The sequence below is a fragment of the Bison bison genome, unplaced genomic scaffold (assembly GCF_000754665.1).
Source record: "Bison bison bison isolate TAMUID 2011002044 unplaced genomic scaffold, Bison_UMD1.0 scf7180017864064, whole genome shotgun sequence".
Classification (NCBI taxonomy): domain Eukaryota; kingdom Metazoa; phylum Chordata; class Mammalia; order Artiodactyla; family Bovidae; genus Bison; species Bison bison.
This window is the reverse complement of record NW_011494636.1, coordinates 2282835-2299168: the sequence shown is the minus strand read 5'-3', so window position 1 is coordinate 2299168 and position 16334 is coordinate 2282835. Positions and strand designations below refer to the sequence as shown.

Here is a 16334-nt window from a genome sequence, read left to right as displayed (position 1 = left end):
CTTCTTCACAGTCCAACTCTCACATCCATACATGACCACAGGAAAAACCATAGCCTTGACTAGACGGACCTTTGTTGACAAAGTAATGTCTCTGCTTTTCAATATGCTATCTAGGTTTACTAGTGGTAGCATCCCTTTACTTTCTCCATAGCTTTACTTTACTTCTAATCTGTACCTCTGTCTTTATACTTAACTGAGTTTCTTAATATATAATTAGGTTTTAGGTTTTCATTCACTCTGATAGTCTCTCCCTTTTAACTGGTGTATTTAGGCCACCACTGTTTAAAGAGATCATAATATAGCTGGATTAATACCTGCCATATCTTTTTCATAGTTTTCTATTCGTTGCCATTGCTCTGATTCTTTTCCTTTTATTTTTTCTATTTTTCTACCTTCTATGTTTTCAGTTGAGAATTTTTGCTATTCCTTTTGTTTGCCTTTCTTAACATATTAATTCTATTTCATTTTAAACTTTCCTCAGTGGTTGCCTTTTGGTTTGCAATACATACTTACATCTAATCAGACTCCTCTTTCAAATCACACTATACTACTCCATTCAATTACCTTATAATAGGTTATTCCCAATGCCTTCTCCTTTCTGTACCCTTTAACACTGCTATCATCATTTGAACGATAATTAAAAATAAAAAAATAGACCTGAGTTTCTGACCTATGGTATTTCCTTCTTTCTAAAGATATTCCACATTTCTTGCAAGTCCCCTGATGACAGAGTCCCTCAATTTTTATTTATCTCCTGCACTTATAAAGGATAATTTTGCTGGATAGAATTCGAAAGTTTTTTTTTTTTTTCTTTCAACACAAAATATTTCACTCTGCTCTCCTGCTTGCATGATTTCTAAAAGTCTGATGCAACCGTTAATCTTTTTCCTCCCTATGTAAAGTGTTTCTTTTTCCTCTGGCTTCTCTGAAGATTTGTCCACTTTCTGAAATTTAAATGTGTTATGTCTAGGTTTGGATGTTTTGATATTTAGTCTGGTGGTTTTCTCTAAGCTTCCTGGCTCTCGGTTAATTTTCAGAAATGATGGCTCATCACTGCTTCAAATATTTCTTCTCTTCTTGCTCTCTTGTTTGTCTTTCTGGTATTCCTATTATATGTATGTGACACCTTTAATAATTATTTCACAGCTCTTGTCTTTTTCATCCTTTTTCTCTTTGCATTTTGGCTTTGGAAATTTCTATTGACATTTTTTCAAGCTCACTGATTATTTGCTTGGCCATGTCCAGTCTATTTATGAGCATATCAAGTGTATTTTTCATTTAATGTTAAGGCATTTTTTATTCTAACATTTTCCTCTGATTCTTTCTTAGAGTTTTTATATTTATGTTTATACCTCTATTCTTTATTCCTTTATGTTGTTCATTTCCTCTATTAGAAGCCTTAGCACATTTTTCATACATGTTTCAAATCCTTAGTTTGATAGTTTTGACATCTCTGCCATATTTGAGTCTGATTCCGATGCTTAATGTGTCTGTTTGAGCTGCTTTTTTTCTTCCCTTTTACTCTATGTGAATTTTTTGTTGAAAGCCAGTTATCATGTATCGGGTAAAGGCCCTGAGGCAAACAGGTGTTTATTGTGTGGTTTGCACATCTAGCTAGAGAAGAAGCTGTATTTACTGCTTTCTTTTGTTACAGCAGAGATAAACTTTCCTCTGCTTTCCTTGTTTGTGTCTCCCCAGTTGTCTTCAGGTTTCCCTTAGGCTTTTTAAAACACAAACATTATTTATTTATTTATTTTTGGTTTTGCTGGGTCTTCATTGCTGCAAGGGCTTTTCTCTAACCCGGCAAGCGGTGGGGGGCCGGGGGCTACTCTTTGTTGAGGTACACAGGCCTCTCATTGCAGTGGCTTCTCTAGGGCTCCTGGGCTTCAGTAGTTGCAGTTCCCGGGCTCTAGAGCACAGGCTTAATAGCTGTGGCACATGGGATCGGCATGTGGGATCTTCCTGATCAGGGATCAAACACATGTCTCCTGCACTGGCAAATGGATTCTTATCCACTAAGCCACCAGGGAAACCTCTCTCTCAGTTCAGTTCAGTCGCTCAGTCGTGTCCAATTCTTTGCGACCCCATGGACTGCAGCATGCCAGGCCTCTCTGTCCCTCACCAACTCCCAGAGTTTACCCAAACTCATGTCCATTGAGTCGTTGATGCCATCCAACCAGCTCATCCTCTGTCATCCCCTTCTCTTCCTGCCTTCAATCTTTCCCAGCATCAGGGTCTTTTTCAATGAATCAGCTCTTCGCATCAGGTGGCCAAAGTATTGGAGTTTCAGCTTTAGCATCAGTCCCTCCAATGAACACCCAGGACTGATCCTTTAGGATGGACTGGTTGGATCTCCTTGCAGTCCAAGGGACTCTCAAGAGTCTTCTCCAACACCACAGTTCAAAAGCATCAATTTTTCGGCGCTCAGCTTTCTTCACAGTCCAACTCTCACATCCATACATGACCACTGGAAAAACCATAGCTTTGACTAGATGGACCTTTGTCAGCAAAGTAATTTCTCTGCTTTTTAATATGCTGTCTAAGTTGGTCATAACTTTCCTTCCAAGGAGTAAGTGTCTTTTAATTTCATAGCTGCAGTCACCATCTGCAGTGATTTTAAAGCCCCCAAAATAGAATCCCTCCTTAAGGCTTCCTAAATAAGGCTTGAGATGTGCAGTTTTTTCCTTTGCAGTTCCCTGTTGTTGTTTAGACTCTCTTAATGTTGTGGCTGGCGCAGAGGGAGTGGAAGCATTCTATAGTTCTAGGGTTAGGTGCCATTCTTTTCGTGAGCCTGTGCTCTGGGGCTGTAACCTTTACAAATTTCTCTCCAATTTTTTTTTTTTTTTTCCACCTCACTTGGGTGAGACCAGGATTAGAGTCTGGTATTTCCTTTTCTTTGTGTTGGTGAAGTTCCTGTACAACTCCGATCAGTTTCTCTTAAAGGCAGATCTAGTTAAGAAGATGAGAATGTTCTGAGAGTATTTGAAAATAGTTCCTTTTTCCCTTCCCCTGAGAGATGTACAAAGGGATTTCTCTTCAAACTTCACTGTGAGAATCTGGTAGAATTCCTGGAGGCAAAACTCACAAGTGTGTGGTGTCGCCTCAAGACTGGGCTCCTTTGGAGTCTTAACTTTCAAGTTAGTCTTCTCTGAACCTCCAGCTATTTGTCCATTACAGGTTAAGTTTCTTACCCCAGTATCGGTTCCTTGGAGGTTTCTGCTCTTGGGCTTCTGGTAAATTGTGATTTCCTGTATTCACCTGTCTCTCCAGTTTTGGGCACTTACAGCATTTTACGTAATGACCTCATTCTGAGATGAATGTAAGAAAAATTGTTGATTTTCAGTTTATTCAGCTCTTTTTCTTATTGTGAGACTGAGAGTGATAATTTCCAAGATCTTTCAATGCTGGACTGGAAGTCTTGATTCATTTTTTAAAACTATTATTGATTTTTCTTACTGAATACGTAAACATATCAAATTTTAATTTTAAAACAGATTAGCATAAAAAGATAAAATCAACAGAATTTCAGCATTCATAAATAAACTATTGTTGATATTCATGTATATATCTTTTCAGTCTTCTCTCTACACATCTGCCTGTCCCTCTGTCTTGTCTGTCTATCTACCTACATACCTATCTATCCATCCACCTACCTATCTATTTACTTATGCCTCTTGCAACAACCAAAGAATTAAAATAGACCTTTGGACCTAAGAGTGTGAGATTGTATGCAGATATATGGTCATATTACCTTTTAAAAATTGTTTGAAAATTTAATAGGTAAAAATATAAATGTTTCCCATTACATTTTTTACTTCTTTGATATTTTCTCACTGATATATGAGTTCTATATATAAATAAGATTACTCCTGTATTATATGTGATAACATATAATATCATTCACCTTGTTTTTCTATTTTATTTTGAGGTCTGCATTGCTTTTGAACCTAAATTAAAGAGACTGAGCTGATGGTTTTGTGTGATAAACAAAAGTCTGGAGTAACTTAAGTTGAATCATGAATATAACAAGTTAGTGAAAATAATAAATTGAAAATCAAAATTATGGATATAATACTGGAGTGTTAACCCTATGGAAGTTAATTTAGCATCAATATATCATGAAACCCTCTACTGTCATATAGCAGAATACTAATACAGTAATGGGGATAAACAAATTATAACTATATGCAATAACATGAAAGACTCTCAAAGGAAGATGTTGAATATGAGAAGAGTGATATTAATAATTCCATTTATATAAAGACAGAAATAAGCAAACGTATCTATGGTATGAGAAGTTACCACTGACCTAGGCAGCAGTGACTGGAACGGTCCCTGGTAGGGCTCTGGGATCCTGGTGCCTTTGTTGTTGTTCAGTCACTCAGTTGTGTCTGACTCTTTGTGACCCCATGGACTGCAGCATGCCAGGCTTCCCTGTCCTTCACCATGCCCTGGAGTTTGCTCAAACTCATGTCCATTGAGTCAGTGATGCCGTCCAACCATCTCATCCTCTGTTGTCCCCTTCTCCTGCTTTCAATAGTTTCGGCATCAGGGTCTTTTTCAGTGAGTCAGCTCTTCTCATCAGGTGACCAAAATATTGGAGCTTCAGCTTCAGCATCAGTCCTTCCAATGAATATTCAGGGTTGATTTCCTTTGGGATTGACTGGTGTGATCTCCGTGCAGTCCAAGAGACTTTCAAGAGTCTTCTCCAACACCACAGTTTGAAGGCCTCAATTCTTTGGCGCTAGGCCTTTTTTATTGTCCAGCTTTCACATTTGTATATGACTACTAGGAAAACCAAAATTTTGACTAAATGGACTTTTGTAGGCAAAATAATGTTTCTGCTTTTTAATATGCTGTCTAGGTTTGTCATTGCTTTGCCAGTCAAGGCTGGTGAACTGGTTCTGTTCAATTCTTGAAAATTCATTGTGCACTTAAGCTTTGTGCAATTTTCTGTATGTAGGCCATCCTTTAGAAAATTATTATTGAGATATAATTGACATATAACATTATATTCACTTCAGGTGTACAATATAATGATTTAATATATGTATATATTACAAAATAATATTGCAATATATGTATATATTGCAAAACTAGATAATAAGTCTACTTAACGTTTATCACCACACAGTTTAAACTTCTTTCCTCATGATGAGTATTTTTAAAATCTACTGTCTTAGCAACTTTTCAATACACACTTCGGTATTAGTGACTAAAGTCAAGGTGCTATACATCATATCTCCAGGACTTACTTCTTTTAAAACTGGAAGTCTGTCCCTGTTTACCCCCTTCACACCATTTCTCCCAGCATCCCAACCCCCAACCTCTAGCAGCCACCAATCTGTATCTAAGAGTATATTTTTTGGGTTCTACACATAAGTGAAATGATATTGTATTGGTCATTCTCTAACTTATTTCACATGCCCATGCTGTCACAAATGGCAAGATTTTATTTTTTTATGACTGAACTACAAATGTGTTTGTGTATGTACATATGTGTACACAAACACTTACATATGTACATACATAAGGGACAGCTCATTTTATCACACTTTTTATTGTTCTTCACAGATGTCATGTGCATGTCAGTGCTCAGTCATGTCCCACTCTTTATGCACCCTATGGACCATAGCCCCCCAGGCTCCTCTGTCCATGGGATTTTCCAGGCAAGAATAGAATACTGGAGTGGGTTGCCATTTCCTCCTCCAGGGGATCTTCCTGACCCAGGGATTGAACCCACGTACTTCTCTTGCATCTCCTGCATTGGCAGGCAGATTCTTTACCACTGTGCCAGCTGGGGAGCTACAGATACTGCATCATTGTAGAAACTGAAGGGGTTTGTGTCAGCCCTGCGTCAAGCAAATCTATCAGCACCATTATTCCCACAGTACTTGTGCATTCTGTGTCCCTGAGTAAGTTTGGTAATTCTCACAATATTTCAAACTTTTTCGCAGAGTACATCATGGGAAACGCTGGACTGGAAGAAACACAAGCTGGAATCAAGATTGCCGGGAGAAATATCAATAACCTCAGATAGGCAGATGATACCACCCTTATGGCAGAAAGTGAAGAGGAACTAAAAAGCCTCTTGATGAAAGTGAAAGTGGAGAGTGAAAAAGTTGGCTTAAAGCTCAACATTCAGAAAACGAAGATCATGGCATCCGGTCCCATCACCTCATGGGAAATAGATGGGGAAACAGTGGAAACAGTGTCAGACTTTATTTTTCTGGGCTCCAAAATCACTACAGATGGTGACTGCAGCCAAGAAATTAGAAGACGCTTACTCCTTGGAAGGAAAGTTATGACCAACCTAGATAGCATATTCAAAAGCAGAGACATTACTTTGCCAACAAAGGTCCGTCTAGTCAAGGCTATGGTTTTTCCTGTGGTCATGTATGGATGTGAGAGTTGGACTGTGAAGAAGGCTGAGCACCGAAGAATTGATGCTTTTGAACTGTGGTGTTGGAGAAGACTCTTGAGAGTCCCTTGGACTGCAAGGAGATCCAACCAGTCCATTCTGAAGGAGATCAGCCCTGAGATTTCTTTGGAAGGAATGATGCTAAAGCTGAAACTTCAGTACTCTGGCCACCTCATGTGAAGAGTTGACTCATTGGAAAAGACTCTGATGCTGGGAGGGATTGGGGGCAAGAAGAGAAGGGGACGACAGAGGATGAGATGGCTGGATGGCATCACTGACTCGATGGACGTGAGTCTCAGTGAACTCCGGAAGTTGGTGATGGACAGGGAGGCCTGGTGTGCTGTGATTCATGGGGTCGCAAAGAGTCAGACACGACTGAGCGACTGATCTGATCTGATCTGATCTGATGGTGATCTGTGATCCTTGACATTACAACTATGACTTGCTGAAGGTTCAGATGATGGTTAGCATTTTTGAGCAAGAAAGTATTTTTAAGTGAAGGCATGGACATTAGTTTTTAGACATAATGCTATTGCACACTTAATAGATCACCATATCATGTAACATGACTTTTATATACACTGGTAAAGCAAACATTCTCTATGACTTATCGTGGTGCTCTAGAACTAAACCTACACTATCCCTGAGGTATCCCTGTGTCCACATTTTCTTTATTCACTCACCCATCAATGAGCACTTAGGTTGCATCTATTGTAAATAATGCTGCATTGAACATGAGGGTGCTTTTTTAAGTTCATGTTTTCATTTATTTTGGTTAAATACCCAAAAGTGGAAATGCTGGATCATATTGCAGTTTTATTTTTAATATTTTGAGAAACCTCCTTACTGTTTCCATAGTGGTTGCACCAATTTACATTCCCACCAGGACAGTGCACAGAATTTTGCTCCATATCCTCACCAACACTTATTATCTCTTATCTTTTTAGAACTGCCATTCTAACTGGTGTGAGGTGCCATTTCATTATGGATTTGATATGCATTTCTAGTATGTATGGTACACTTGAACAAAATTTTTTAAAAATATCTGTATCTTAACCTTATACCAGGTTCCCCTCTATGGTCCTCAACATAAATGTGCCAAGGTGATGCCTGTCATAGTGTATCTGCAAGAATATTTATAATTGTGGCCTTGTGCTTTATAGTTTGTGGTATAAATAATGTTCACCCACAGTACTGTCTTAAAGTATAACCCTAGAGCTCCCACAGGTCACTATGGATTTCCAAGGTGAGAGGAGAGGTGATTCACTCTCTACGGCTGACTCTACCTTGCACATATGAATGTGCCCAGGTTCCCTACACTCCATCTCTTTAGATCAACTTTCAAAGTCAGGGTTAACTAACTTGATGGCAGGAGTCCTTTCACAAAGAACACATATATAAAATCATCATATTGTACACTTTAAGTATCTTACAATTTAGTTTGTCAAGTACACCTCATTAAGCTGAAAAAAATGTAACTAACAAACAAAAAACCAAAGTCAGCGCTAAGGATATAAGCTGGCACCACAATAGGGCCGTGAGGAACAAGTTTGGTTCCAGATATCAGGACCATTCTTCTTTGAAAGGCCAATTCACTAGACTACTTTTTTCCCTCCATGATGGTTGTATTTCCTTAGAATCACTTAGATCTAATTCAGTAGGTTATAAAAACTTTGAATCTTATTGAATTCTCAAACTTATTATGCAAATCTATAACCTCTTCTTCAGACACTTTTAAACCCCAAATTTTAATGGGCTTTGTGCATACACACACATGCTTCACCAGACACTCCACACTAATTTATTCAAATAAAAAAATGATTTACAGGAAATGTATAGAAAATTTCAAACTCTCTGATCTTCAAGAAATTATAATCTGAAAATATTAAAACAAATACTTGGAAGTTAGTGTCAGTTAAACTCTTTAGCACTGTGACAAACATAATTTTTACTGCAATTTAACTAGTTGCTCAATGGAGAAGGAAATAGCAACCCACTCCAGTATCCTTGCCTCGAGAATCTCATGGATGGAGGAGCCTGGTAGGCTACAGACCAGGGGGTAACAAAGAATCGGACACAAATGAGCCACCTGGCACCCAACTAGTTGCTTGAACTCAGTTAATATAGACTAAGATGGTTAAATCATTGCCGACTCAATGGACATGAATTTGAACAAACTCTGGGAGACAGTGGAGGACAGAGGAGTCTTCTGTGCTGCAGTCCATTGGGTCGCAAAGAGCTGGACATAACGTAGCAACTAAACAACAAGACTCCATTAGCCCTTGAAGGGGCTTTTATAAAAGTATCAAAACACTAAATACACAAGTCAACCCATATCCCAAATTATCTTTGACATTTGTTACAATTTGGTCTATTTCCCCTACTATTATCTTGAATACAGTAAGTCCCCTACATATAAATGAGTTCCTTCCAAGAACACCTTGGGAAGTCTAATTTTTTTCGTTAAGTCTAACATTGTTAGCCTGTGTACCCAACTAACACCACTGGCTATCTAGTACTGTGCTGTAACAGGTTTACAATAATTTTCACACAAATAATACATAAAAACAAAAAATAAAGAAAACATTTTTAATCTTACAATACAATATCTTGAAAGGTTCAGGAGTACCGTACAACTGGCATACAGGGGCTGGCATCAAGTGAACAGGTAAGAAGAGTTACTGACTGGAGGAGAGAGAGGAAGTGGGAGATGGTAGAGCTGAAGGACTGTCAGCAATAAGAGATGGAGGGCAAGCTGAAATTTCATTCATGCCTAAATTTGATGGCAAAAATTCTGGTTCCTTGTTGGATTCAATTCTATCTTCTTGAAAAAATGATCCAGGGATGTCTGAGTAGTAGCCCTTTTTTTCTCATCATAGATGACATAGTAGCACTGGATTTCATTCTGAACGGCTGCTACAACCTTCATATACCATTCTGTGTTTGGGTCCTGTGCCTCAAAAGCTAACCTTGCCTTCTCAAATAAAGAAAATCCCCTTGCCATTTCCTGTGCTGTAAATCTCTTGTTCACTAGTTACTTCTTCTTTCTCTTGTCCCTCTTTGTCCTTTCTCTGGGCTCCAATTCCATCAGGTTTTCATTAGTAAGCTCCCTGTGCTGCACAGCCAGGAGTTCAATGAAGTTGTCCTCTTATAGATCGACTAATAGCTTGAAGTAAATATACTATACTACTGAACTCTATACATTACTGTACAGTAAAGCACACAAAAACATAACCACTTGCAGAGGATGCATGCACATGACAATGTACGCCAGACAAGTGAACTAACTTATGTGTGCGGACACGAGGGTGCACGTTCTCAAGTCTGCAACTTGAAGGTTCATGTGTAGGCACTTACTGTAGTTAGTGTTTGACAATTCTGTCTGGAGTCCTTAATAACGAAGAGTCCTTCTCAGTGTTATGACTTTAACTTTTTTTGGGGGGGAGTAAACATGGACGTACTTAGGGAAGCTAAATTTATTTTAAAAAGGTATTAAATGCAATAAATGAGTATACTGTGTTAAGTGATTTCATTTAAAAAATCACATTACATATATTTTCTACATCTCTAACTATAAACTCATAATATTTTACAATATTCTACTTTAAGTATACTTTAAAGATTCTGAGCTTCTTTTTGAGATTTCTCCTTCCTGACTGTATTTCTCGCTAATTATTTCCAGCCTATTTTAATTAAATAAATGACAGCATCAAACCAGATCAAATCAAAGCAAACCAAACAAAATGCAGTATAGTGTATCACCTTGACTTAAACTAGTAAAAGCTTTATCAGGATTAATTGTTCTCTGCTAAGGTTAAAGAGTAGGATTATGCAAGAGGAAATAAAATGAAACAAATCAACAAACAGTACTGCTAGGATAACTCCATTTTTGTCTTTGAGAACAAAGATACTTAATATATTCATAAATCTAAAGCAATACAGGAAAAATATAACTATATAGCTTAAAAGTGTTTTAATTAAAATGTTTATAAGTCTGTGAAATTTGAATAGAGTCTTTTATTCCAATGAGAATATTAATTTCTATACTTTAAAAACACGCAGTAGTGTGTTCATAATTTTGTAATAAGAGTTTTTTAAAACCAAAATAAAAATAAGGACATTTTTGGAGGTATAGTTATCTTAGAAAGTTCTTCTTCTTATTGTTTAATTAACACTACAGCCAGTGAATAGAAATATAGCTTGTGTATTTTGCTGGGGAGATAGCCATTAAAACTCTTTTAGGAGTGTCCTGCTTAACAATCCTGCCAGCATCATCTCTGTCAATTAATCCTCAGTAGGCACTCAGAATTCTAAAATCCAGACACAGGGCAGGACCTGTGTGACTGATACGGCCTCCAGACAAGTGTCATCACTTCACACACACCTGGAACCACTTCAAAAACATTTCTTCCAACGGGATACACAGTTGTAATATAAAACATACATAACTGAAGGTAGGGTTGGGTTAGGCGCATTACATTCTCAGAATCATGCAGGTAACCCAAAGCTCTGTTTTTTTTCCCCTCTAGAAAACAAACAGTAAGCAAGAATTGCATAACATGTTCATTTTAAGAGATATAAAGCCAAGCAGAGGCATCCACAAATTGAATAAGGGAAATGGAACTAACAGCTTCAGGGTGGTTTCTGCCTCCAGGTGCTCTTTGGGAGGACTTTCTAAATGAACATCTAGTGAGGGGCACAGCAGGGGCCCCCTGGAGAACATTCATGAGTGCCTTGCTCTGAGGAGAAACAGGACTGGAGCCTACTCACGATGGTTACAGGGCACATAGAAGGCACGGGACTGGCTGAGTAATTCCTGGGCGACTGAACAGGCAAGTGTGTTGAGGTGGGATCAATTTACATAATCTGAGAGCATTTTTTGCTGTGGAATAGATGTGGGCAGAGAAGGGGATCCGACATGGAGCAAGTCCTCTTGAGTTGCCAAGAGTCATCAGATTTAAACTAGGCTAGAGATGGGCCCTCAGATGTTCAGGAGCATAAAGTGGACGAACATGAGGGCATAACTTATTAACCAGTTTCTAGAGATGGCTTAAAACAAGCAAAAATCCTACTTCATATCCTTGCAATACTTATGCATGTGACCTCACAATCTTTTTCACACCATGAGCAATAAAACTCAAGCTGAATTTTGAGTAGGAAAGACAGTTAAGTTTCAATTCTAATTTTTTGTGAATTCAAAAAAATTCCATATGAAATCTGACAGTTGAATTAATATCTAGAATTTAAATATATATAAAATTTAAATTTTAATCATATATATATATATATATATATAGACATGCGTATACAAACCTTTGGAAAACAGACCTATTTTGGCCCATTCCCACAGGTAGCTGAGAGGAAAATTTTAAGATAGTCTCAAAGAATCTTGATTCATCTCTTGCTGTGATCCTGTTATTTAATAATACTATATAAATACCATTCTCTAGGTCTATGTTTAAAGATATAAGCTCATAACCATTGTTTAACTCCTTACACAAAGTTTTCTGGTATTAATCAAGGTTGTTTGTTATTTGTTACTCTGGCTCATATGGTTTAACATTACTATTAGTATAACATTACTATATAAGAAAGCCAGCTAAGTTATTGTATATAGATTCAATGACCAGTTACATTATCAGAAGAATGAGCTAAGCTGAAGCAGAGCCACCTAAAATGTTTCCATTAAAGCTGACATTCAAGGCAGCCTATTAGTAGGTTTTAAAAAGGAAAAATTAGTGGAGGAATAACATTTTAACTCAGACTTTTACTATAAATTCAGAAAAAATAGTTTGGAAGCCATGCCAAACTCCTTTGTTGCAGACTTCTTTCCTTCAAGTGCATGAAAGTATCAGGCACCTCAGAAGCAAAAAGTGAGTATGCAAGTAGTGTCACGTTAGAAAAAAGCAGTCCTATAAATTAAATATTATACTATTGAACTCTAGTCGCTTTAACGGCGGCACTCTTCTAAATTCACCGACTTCGGGGGCGGGGGGCAGAAAAACGGAGTTACTACATTCTTCCTTTACTTTCCAAAGGCTGAAATTATGAATTCAGACAATGTTGGTGCGTGTGCTTGCTCACCACAGGTCTGTGTACATCCCAGAACGCTCTCTCTTGACTGTCAAGGATCTTCCTTTCAATCTTGTCTCTCTTCTTGTCCACTCTGTTAACATCACAGCAATGAACAGTAAGCAGTGTTAATCATAGTGCCTCTGTGGGTAAAAGGCCACAACTTGAACAAATCTTCCAAAAGACTCACAAGGACTCACTTTGCTTGTGCTTCTGCTTGCATAAAAATGAACTCCCACTTCCGGGCAAATGCTCTCTGTAGCCTGGCCAAGCTCTCCTGTAAAATATACCACGGAGAAGACATTCTGGAGCTCAGCCTTACTATGCCCCCTTCTAGTTTATCTACCATATGTGAAAAGTGAAAGTGGAAATTGCTCAGTCGTGTCCAACTCTGCGATCCCATGGACTATACAGTCCATGGAATTCTCCAGACCAGAATATTGGTGTGGGCAGCCTTTCCCTTCTCCAGGGACTCTTCCCAATCCAGGGATCGAACCTAGGTCTCCCACATTGCAGGCGGATTCTTTACCCACAGGGCCACAGGGAAGCCCAAAAGCTATCTGTTTCTGCCCGGTTGTACCATATGTACTTACCAAGAAAACAAATCAAAATTTCTTGGAGTAAGTGTACTTGGAATGATAAGTCATGCTCACTAAATGCAGCTAATCCTCAAATTAACAGTCACAGAGGACATAGGAAAGCCTATTACAAACATCAATATTAGCAAGTATAACTAAAAACCCCAAATACTAAACTTACATTAAAAAGTGCTCAACAGTAATTCATTGGATTTTTCTCTGCCCATTTTACTGAATAAGAAATCAGTACATTTCTACTACTGATTCAATAAGTTTATCTGGTTTTTGAGAAAAATATAAACCTTTGGCCCCCTACTACCTATTTACAGATAGTGCTCTAAGTTTAGTAAATCAGAAGATAGCAATCATCTGAACAGATTACATGAGGTCAATTTAATCTGTTGATGGTGACCAACCTAAAGATTTTGCAAAAACCATTTTCCCAGTGTAAACACTCTTTAATTCTCGAAGTTTGGATATCTTCATTATATATAGTATATACTACTATATATATATATGTATACACATAAAGATTTTGGGCTTCCTGGTGGCTCAATGGCAAAGAATCTGCCTGCCAATGCAGGAGATGCAGGTTCGATCTCTGGGTCAGGAAAATCCCCTGAAGAAGGAAATGGCAACTCACTCCAGTATTCTTGCCTGGCAGAAATCCCATGGACAGAGAACCCTGGAGGGCTACATTCATGGAGTCACAAAGAGACACGACTTAGTGAGTGACTAAAAACAAATGACAACATACATAAAACTTTTATATTAAATCAGTTTTAGCAAATAATATATACTTCCTACTTCTTCCCCGAATTTGTGTATTTAGAATTTCATCATGACTGTGAATGATGAGAGGAAGTAAGCAAGTAAGGGATATAGTAATTATGCTGTCCCTCCCTGGAAATCTGATCTCTAAGATTCATAAATGTAGAAAGTTCAGAGTGCCCAGAAATGACCATTGGCCTTATTCTTGCTCATCTTATACCTTCCTTTGCCAGGAAGTCCTCGGTACTTACAGCTTCATAGTCGGCCAGCTCCAGCCTTGCTTTGTTTTGCATTGTTCTTTTGCAGAGGTAAACCGCTAAAAGGGGGAAAAAAACACAATCATTTCTTGCCTGCTTATTTACACTGAGGCACTAAAAATAAAAAAAATAGAGCATTATAAACCAAAGCATATTGGTCTTTGTCATTTTTCCTCAAATTGTAAATTTCTGATTTTATCATTCTGGGGGGACAAAACAAATAATCTGTAACATCATTACTGAAATTCAAGTGAAGAGAAAGTGTTAGTCACTCAGTGGTGTCCAACTCTTTGTGACCCCAAGGACTGCATCCTGCTAGGCTCCTCTGTCCATGGGATTCTACAGACAAGAATACTGGAGTGGGTTGCTATTCCCTTCTCCAGGGGAATCTTTCCAACCCAGGAATTGAACCCAGGTCTCCTGAATTGCAGGCAGATTCTTTATTGTCTGAGCCACTCAAACACAATGGTAATTTAAAAAGGTGTTACAAGAAAATAGACATGTTTGGAACCTTGGTAACCATTTCATATGTCATTAAAAGTTCTCTCAGGGTACTGTATTGGCCTCTAGACAGGATTTAACCTCCAAAAAGCATTCAGCAACTGCTCAGTCATGTTCCAGTGATTCCATTCTATGAAGTTCCTCTTGACACATTTTAACTCCAAGGCATTTCATCTGGTGGTTTGAACTGAACAGTCAGTCAGCTGGGCAGAAGAATTCTAGGTCCTTCCTATAAACTAAGCAGAGATGCTGTTCTTTCCCAGCTGGTAAACTATATCTAAAGAGAAATGTTTATGATGGCTTTGCAATTCTGGCCCTTTGCTTCCCATTCCAGGAAATCAGCCTGAGGAATAGTACTGGAGCTTGACAAACAGCATGGTGACTTGGGAGTACAGTGTGTTATCACTTACTTTTATTATAACAGCTGCCCAAAGCTTCACAAAGGAGCAACAGTAGGAGACTGAGCAGCCTTGTAATCATATTTCTAGGCTTGAAAAGAAACTTCTTTAACAAGAACCTGACACCTCAGACTTAGCATGAAAGCATAGCTCAGGTCAGTCACAGAAAACTGATTTTGCCAGAATTTGTTCCATAACAATGATAGAAATGCAAAGGCACAGCACATTTGTTTTATTTTGTTGTTGTTCAGTGTTAAGTCATGTCTGATTCTTTGCAATCTCAAAGACTGTAGGCTGTCAGGCTCCTTTGTCTGTGGGATTTCCCAGATAAGAACACTGGAGTGGGTTGCCATTTCTATCTCTGGGGGATCTTTCTGACCCAGGGATGAAACCTGTGTCTCCTGCATTGCGGGTGGATTCTTTACCACTTAGCCACCAGGGAAGACCCACAATTGGTGTGTGTTGTGTTTTAGTCACTAAGTCGTATCTGACTCTTGCGACCCCATGGACGGTAGCCTGCCAGGCTCCTCTGTCCATGGGATTCACCAGGCAAGAATACTGGAGTGGGTTTCCATTTCCTTCTCCAGGGATCTTCCTGACCCAGGAATTGAACCCAGGTCTCCATTGAACCCATTGCAGGCAGATCCTTTACCAACTGAGCTACAAAGGAAGCCCCACATTTGGTATATGTCCTTAATAGCTGAAAAAAGTAACAACTATTCAATATATTCAATAACAACTATTTCAATATATTATTGAAAGTCTTTACTGAATGCTCTGATGAGTTAGATATCAGCAATCTTCTATTTATCTCACTTTTTCGTGCATTGAAAACTTGGCCCATAACTTGTGACCTTGACTAAACGAATCCTGTCACTCTCTGGAACTCAGCTGCCTCATCCTTAGCTGAGATGGTCAGATTGGATGACCTCTCAGGTTCCCTCCAGCTCTGAAATTTCATTACTGGATAAAGTCATGATTTCACACTGACATGGACATTCTGAGTCAAGGAAGAGTTGAAGGGCAAGGCATGCAATTGCTAAGCCAAAAGAAAATTTGGAACCTTGCCAGGTGTTCAAGTTTACTCTCTGACTTCACTTTCTTCAGGTTCCCACAAAAGCTTTTGTCTAGTGTGATTTAAAACAATCTAAATCTCCTTCAAAGGGGATGACAGAGGATGAGATGGTTGGATGGCATCACTGACTCAACAGACATGAGTTGGAGCAAGCTCCAGGAGATGGTGAAGGTCAGGGAAGCCTGGCGTGCTGCAGTCCATGGGGTTGCAAAGAGCCAGACACGACTGAGTGACTGAACAATAACAACATAATCTTCTTTC

General features: G+C 38.6%; 1 protein-coding gene across 1 annotated transcript in view; it reads right to left on the bottom strand.

Moving 5' to 3' along the window:
• RGS7 (regulator of G-protein signaling 7) overlaps positions 1 to 16334 on the bottom strand; it is a 489491-nt gene that overhangs the window by 54592 nt on the left and 418565 nt on the right. Inside the window, exons 7-9 of the mRNA XM_010836687.1 lie at positions 14094 to 14158; positions 12694 to 12770; positions 12506 to 12587 (exon numbers count right to left, since the gene is read on the bottom strand). Of these exons, the coding sequence (XP_010834989.1) occupies positions 12506 to 12587; positions 12694 to 12770; positions 14094 to 14158 (224 nt within the window). The remainder of the gene's footprint in view (positions 1 to 12505; positions 12588 to 12693; positions 12771 to 14093; positions 14159 to 16334) is intronic.